Source organism: Gadus chalcogrammus, chromosome 20, assembly GCF_026213295.1.
Source record: "Gadus chalcogrammus isolate NIFS_2021 chromosome 20, NIFS_Gcha_1.0, whole genome shotgun sequence".
NCBI lineage: Eukaryota > Metazoa > Chordata > Actinopteri > Gadiformes > Gadidae > Gadus > Gadus chalcogrammus.
The window spans coordinates 16,528,465-16,535,964 of NC_079431.1; the positions used below are offsets into that span (position 1 = coordinate 16,528,465).

The 7,500-nt window shown below is 43.6% G+C and overlaps 1 protein-coding gene across 1 annotated transcript in view; it reads right to left on the reverse strand.

Moving 5' to 3' along the window:
* The window catches only part of LOC130373517 (insulin-like growth factor-binding protein 2-B), a 20,360-nt gene that overhangs the window by 5,373 nt on the left and 7,487 nt on the right, over positions 1–7,500 (reverse strand). Inside the window, exon 4 of the mRNA XM_056580060.1 lies at positions 1,427–1,549. Within this exon, the coding sequence (XP_056436035.1) occupies positions 1,427–1,549 (123 nt within the window). The remainder of the gene's footprint in view (positions 1–1,426; positions 1,550–7,500) is intronic.

Here is a 7,500-nt window from a genome sequence, read left to right on the forward strand (position 1 = left end):
TGTGTGTGTGTGTGTGTGTGTGTGTGTGTGTGTGTGTGTGTGTGTGTGTGTGTGTGTGTGTGTGTGTGTGTGTGTGTGTGTGTGTGTGTTGTCCTGGGAAAGAAGGCCTCTCTCTATCTATCTCTCTCTCTCTTGCTGGGCAAAACAACGCCAGTTGCCTCTGACCTGTGTTCAAGAACCGTTGAACCTGTTTAACGCCTCGTGCCCACTGCACCGTCAGTCAACGGACGTCAGAAGGCGTGGCTGACGGATGGGGGAGTAGTCTTTGCAGATGCATCCGTCAGCCAATCAAATCGGTTCGCCGGGTTCTTCCCGCTTCTTCCTGCTTGTTGCGAGGCAAGATTACCCGCTTTCCCACTTTCCAGTATCGTCAGAGCCCGAGTCGCGTCACAGTGCTTAAATTTGCATACGCGATCTGATTGGATGACGGATCCGTCGCTGCCGAAAAAGTTGAACATTTTTCAACTTTTTGACGGTGGCGAACGCTCCAAGTCAACTGACGGATCCACAATGCATTGCGCGACCGTCCCCATTCAAAGTCAATGGGCAACGGACAACTGACGGAGGTAGTGGGCACGGGGCGTAACTATTGACACAGCTCCCATTTTGATCATCATTAATAGGATCGTTATTATAAGCATGATCATCATTATTATTAATCCGAACCAGGATCATTGTCATAGTTAGGTTGAGATCAATGTTGTGAGATAATTTATTTGTATTATTAGTACTATTAATTATTTTTGATTATTACCCTAACTGCTCCTGACGAGCTGGCTGTCGCCTTGCATGGTTGACTCTGCCGCCGGTGTCAATGTGTGTTTTAACCGATGTGAGTCGCTTTGGATAAAAGCGCCTGCTAAATGCGCTAATTGTAAAATTAATTAAACTAAAACACTATAGTTTAATTAACAAAGTATCGAATTGAGGAAGAATAATATGACAATTACTCAGCAGTGCAGGTATATTACATTATTACTAATTATACTATTAGGATGCCCGTGTAATGAAACCTGTGTAATGTGTATAATAAAAAAGCCATTGAAACCCCAAAGAGCAGCGCATGTCTGTTTATGTCTTTCTCTTTGACCCTGGTGTGACTTTTGAGTGAAAACTGTCGTTCTGTAAGGTACCAGGCGATGGCTTTCCCATGAACTTTGACCACTTCCAAGACTCTCTCCCTCACATTTAGCCTCCCTGGAGATGACGCCCCAGCATGCTTCCATGTTGTTTATTCTGTGTCTGTGTCTTGTGTTGTCTGTGGGTCTGGATGTGTTTATTTTGGTGTTTAGGATACAATGATGTGGTGTGATCTTGATAAGTCAATGCATTAAGTGAGTGAGTTGGTAAATAAGAGCAGGTGAATGAGTTAGTAAGAGAGTGAAAGAGTGAGGGAGGCAATGGGTGAAGGAATGAATGTGTGTACCTGTTTGAGGTTGTACAGGCCGTTGCGGTCACAGTTGGGGAAGCGGAGCTCGTAGAGGTTCTCCTGGAGGGTCATCCTGGAGATCTCCTCCAACACCCGGTTCAGCTCCTGCTCACAGGAGCTCTGCACACACACACACACACACACACACACACACACACACACACACACACACACAGGCACGCGCACACGCACACACACACACACACACAGGCACGCGCACACGCACACGCACACACACACACACACACACACACACACACACACACACATACACACACACACACACACACACACACACACACAGAGGAAATGATTAGCTGTGTTATAAATAAATATGATACCCATAAGATATTGTCCCGTGTACAATCGATAATTAAATATTCAATAAGAATAAAAAATTGTCAAATACCCTGAATTTACTAATAGAGTGTGTGTGTGTGTGTGTGTATGTGCACGTGAGTGTGCGTGTGTGTGTGCGTGTGTGTGTGTGTCTCAGGGGCTGGTGGATCAAAGGACCCCTGTCCTCTGATTAGTTGGCTGTGGATGAGAGAGAGAGGAAGGTCTCTCAGACATTATCACATCACAGGCCTCTCTCTATTTGTCTCTATGTCTCTCTCTCCCTCTCTCTCTCTCTCCCTCCCTCCCTCTCTCTATGTCTGTCTCTTTGTCTCTCTCTCTTCATGTAGCCCTCCAGCTCCCAGCTGTCCCTATCATTTAGCCCTACCCCCAACCATGTCTCAACTCATCTCATTCATGTTATTACAGGCACACACACAAACACACAGACACACAGACAAACACACACACACACACACACACACACACACACACACACACACACACACACACACACACACACACACACACACACACACACACACACACACACACACACACACACACACACACGTACACAGAATCACATGCACAAACACAGAAACACACACTCTTGCGCATACATATGTGCAGACAGCAACATACATACCCCTCCTCACAGGCCCTGTTTACACAAGATACATATCTAGATCTGCAACCGTTTAAGAATTATGATTTTATCTCAACTCAAAAACGAAACTGTGTGCATGAAAGGCACCAGGCGCTTACAACCGTCTCAGCCTACACATAGGGGCTTACGAGATGTCGCCTTGTGATTACGCGCATGCACACACCGGTTTCAGATTTGTACACACATCCATGGTTTCGCAATATCCAAGAATGGATGGAGATGTAGCGACGGTGGTGTATCACTTTACATTGCTTTGGATGATGCTGGGAATCATGTTTAATAATACAAATGCAAGGTCTTGGACTCATTGAAAACCGAAGTAGGCACAGAGCGGCAATGTTTCAGAAACATTTGCATACGGGCCCTTAGTTGAAGAACGCCTGAGCTGATCACTCTCTAACCTCAGATCTCGCTTCCGAAGGAGATTTGAGACACCACACAAGTTAATGAACCAAACAAAAGGCCTGCCCAACTTTGTAGAAATCTCAGGCTCACAACCATTTTCAATCGAGATTTCAAGAGAATCAAAGTAAGTAAAACAAGGCCTCCAACACCAACATCCACCCATCACTATCCCTCTGCTCATCCATCAATCGATCATTCCATCCATCAACCCATTTCTAAAACTTTGAAGGTACGACCTATAGTTTTACAGACCAAATAACTAAACACAATTTATAAATCTTTCAAGGAACCTCATCATTTGACACTTGGCTGCTCAATGTTGCAGTGGACGATGCAAAATTTTGGAAGTACCCCCTGGCACCATTCGGGCCAGTACACCGTGGCTTTGCCTATATCGTTGGAAAGGGATTGGTGGGACAACTGCACATTTAGTGTAACACTTGAAATCAATAAAAGAAAACAAAAACATCAACAAAGGTTGAGGTCAAAACAAGTGTCCTCAAGATTGCGTGATGACGGCCTGGAATGAATGCGATGGAGGAGGGGTGGGGGGTTGGGTGTGACAGAAGGGGCCCAGGGGCCTTGACAGGGTGTGAGGACCCCTCAGGGCTGTTTATCAGGGACCACACACGACCACGCACGCACACACCCTCACACCGTTCATCCAACCAACAGCCCCCCCCCCCCCCCCCCCCCGCCAGCCCCGCCCACACACACAAGCACACTCCAATTGAAAGGCATCACTAATTGTTTCACCCCAACCTCCGCCTCCCCCACTTTTGGTCTTTTTTGCTGCCTTTTTTGTAATTGCCAGAGTGAGGGAAATTAGGGGGAAAATGCGGATCATGTACAACATTGTTTACCAGCTCGCAAAAGTACATATGAGGGGCCCCAACACTCCCCACCCCCCTACCAGCATAATTCCTAGGGGCCTCACTCATTTATTTTATGACTATTAAACCCTCATTTTACCAGGCAAGCCCCATTGAGGCGAAAATATCAATTTTTCGAGGGGGAGCCCTGGCAGCAATACAGTTTCACAACAACATTTAAGGTACATAAAACAAAATATATAGTCATAGGTCACAGAATCATAAGGCCAACAGACTGCTGGAGACAGTACTGGTTATAGTGAAGCAATTACAAATTCCAATTAGATTTGCCTTCAGACCCTTTGAGACATTTTTGGATCAGGTCCTCTAGCTGCAGATCTGTTTGCAAGAGGTTCCAGGCTGCAGGCGCTAAAAACATAAAGCCCTGTTTGCCAAATTCAGTGTGAACCCTAGGCACGGACAGTAAGAGAGTAATTTGAGCGCAAACAATAATTGCTAGTTTTGGCTGAGGTATACCCACAAAGGTAAGAAGAGAGCAGACCAAGGATGGACTTATCAATAAATATGTACCGATGAGTGAGTCTTGCAAGGCCAATGAAGGCCACTTAACTATGGCATGTAGGGCACAATGGTGAGTGAGAGCTGTGCAGCCTGTGACAAACCTCAGAGCGCTGTGGTACAGTGTCCAGCCAATGCAAGCATTGGGCCGAGGCCTCCGTGTACAACAGATCACCATAGTCAAACAACGGAAGGAACATCAACCATTTCTCTCCTGGCAGCATAGAAAAAGCAGGATTTGTTTTTGACGTAAAAACCAAGCGTAGGCTTAAGTTTCTTTGCTTATTTTTCAATTTGAAGCTCAAAAGTTACGATCATCATCATACAACGATCATGTATTAAATACCTTTATACTTTTACTCTGACACTAATTCAATCTGACTGCCCTGCAAGGTTACAATGTTAGGAAGAGAAGCAAATGTCTTCCTGGCATTACAAAACAACAATAATTTACTTTTTGTAGCATTTAACACCACCGTGACTCTATAATACCTAAAGCAGACTGTGAATACTCAAGTGATGAGGAAGGGTGGCACCACAGCAGTAAATAACAATATTACCGACATTAAAATCCAATTGTGCATGAGGAAAATTTTGACCGAGGTTGGTTGTCAACATAAATAGTTAACAAAAGTGGACCCAAAACAGAACCTTGCGGAACCCCTGACACAACATGTAACAAACTGGAGGCAGTACCATTCAATTTAACTCATTTCGCACTTTCAGAGAGGTAATTCTCAAACCAGCAAACCGTCTGCTCAGACAACCCAATATCGAGCAGCCATTTCTGAAGGTGGTCAACTGTATCAACAGCTTTTACAGAAAGATTGATAAAAAGAGCGGCACAGGTTTTTTGGTGATATTATTAATGAGATGGTGAGTTGGAAACAGGCCTGTAATTGTTTATTAAGTAGGGGTCCCTCTCTTTTAACAGAGGGAGAACATGGGTAGCTTTCCACATTTTGGGGATGACATTCGAGTGAAACTGAGGTTAAAGATGTTTGATAAAGGTTTAGCAATGGTGTCAGCTGCAACTTTAAAAAAGTATGGTCCCAGATTATCTCGCCCTGCAGGCTTTTTGGTGTCTAGTGATAGAAGAGCCCAGTGAGCTTCATCAACAGAGAAGGGAACAAAATAAAAGGGTTGATAATCAAAAACGAGACAATCAAAAACAATTTAATAGAAAAAAAGGAATATGCATGTATGTGGCCCCGGGGCACACATAGGGCATTGTTCTGGATGAAACCTTTCTTCAAGGAACTGCTTATTACTGCGCCTCTCTGCACTGGGGCCGGGGGAAACTGAGGGGACAACACCTATTCTCGTTTTGTTTCCTTCTTATTAGATTAAATGGAAATCAGCAATTGACCACCAAAACAAAACAGAAACCTGCCTGCCCAGGACCCACGCGGCAATCTAGGCAAACATCTACTGGGACTGCTGCTGCCCCGTTGGCACTTTACATTATCTTTCAATATTAAATTAGCAATATTTATTAAAGATACTTAAAATGGATCAATCCAAATATAGGGTTATGTACAAATGGTAAATGAACAAATTCAATTCAAATCACAGTTACTACCCTGCTGTGAAATGTTAAGGCTCGTCCCAAATCAAGGACATGGTCAAACCCCACACCCCAGCCACGGCATCCTGCTCCCTCACTAGAAGGGAAATCCAGCTGCTTCTCAACCAAAATCCGGATTGTTTGCTGTGCTGATTCCACAATGGAGGAATGAGCTTTCCACTAAACAGAAACCCGAAACATCTTCCGTCGCAGACTCAAAACATCTGTTCAGCACCCCTGAAAAAAAAAAGCATCAATCTCATTTTTCTTTAACGTAGCACTTGAAGCAGTTGAATTGTATGTTCTCAAATGATTATTTAGCTTCTTGGGTTTTCTATTTGTGGTTGAATGCACTTGATGTAAGTTGCTTTGGACAAAAGCATCAGCTTAATAATTGTACTGTGATGTAAATAAGGAGTGAGACTGATTTGTGAGACTGATGGGAATTACGTGTGATTAACGGTTTGTCTGTGTGTTGGTTTGTGAGTGGAATGAATGAATAAAACACACCTCACACCCTATTACTTACAAAAGCATAACTCTGTCCTGTTATGCTTGCAGATTTTTACAAAAGATTTGCTTTTATCCCACATATTTGCATATAGTACTTTTATTTTTTAATAGAAATTATTAAACATTAAGCGGTCGGTTTAATCCATGAGAAATGGAGTGTGTATGTGAATATGTGCATGTGAATGTGTGTGCGTATAGGTGGGTGGGTACGTGCATGCATGTGTTCCCATATAAAAGCAAATTAGCATGTAAGTGAATGGTTGCCCAGTGGAGGGCACTACTGTAAAGCACAAGAATGGCCAGCCAGGACACAGCTGACCTATCTCTTACATCACCATGGGTACCCTACAAAGAAAAGGGAGGCCAATCTGCTTTATTACATTGGTTTACGAGTCACAAGTATGACTTTTTACTTTTTTCTTCTAACCTTTTGTCTGGTATTTGTATTTCTGCATCGATGCACCACAGCAACTCCTTATGAAAACTTGGAAAACGTACTAGGAAATAAAACTCGTTCTGATTATGATAAAAATGCTGTTCAAGCCGGCAAAGTGGGATTTATTTTCGGTCATTCATTAATCCATTTACTATTTAGTGTTTTTTTGCTGACAGTAAACAAATTTGATTAAGGAGCAGGTAAGGGTGGGCGCATACTGGATCAAAGATTCTGACCGGTAGGCTGTGTATTAGGGCTGCACGATTATTGCCAAAATGATTATCACAATTATTTTGATCAATATTGATATCACGATTATTTACCACGATTATTCATTGAAAAAATAATCTTTTGAATTTCTACCACCCCCTAGAGGTAGGAGGCACACACTGTGCTCGGCGGCAAATTGGCGCCAGGCCACGCACCCCCCCCTTTTTTAGGCTTTGCGCCGCTGTGTGCAGGATGGACTCACGCAGTCGCAGACATGTGTACAGGGTTTGCTTTGCAGTGGAGGTAGAGCGTATACTGCATGGGTGGGGCTCGTTTCTTTTTTGGATTTAATTTCTTTGCGGATGCATTATTTAAAAAAGATATCGCGGAAATATCGCGGGAACACTACGTGTCATCGTGGGACGTCAATATCGTCATCGCGATAAAAATTCGATATTTTGTCCAGCCCTACTGTGTATGTGGGGAATCGAACCCAGAACCTTTCAGCTGGCAGCTAAACTGTTTCTCCAATCATTTATTTGT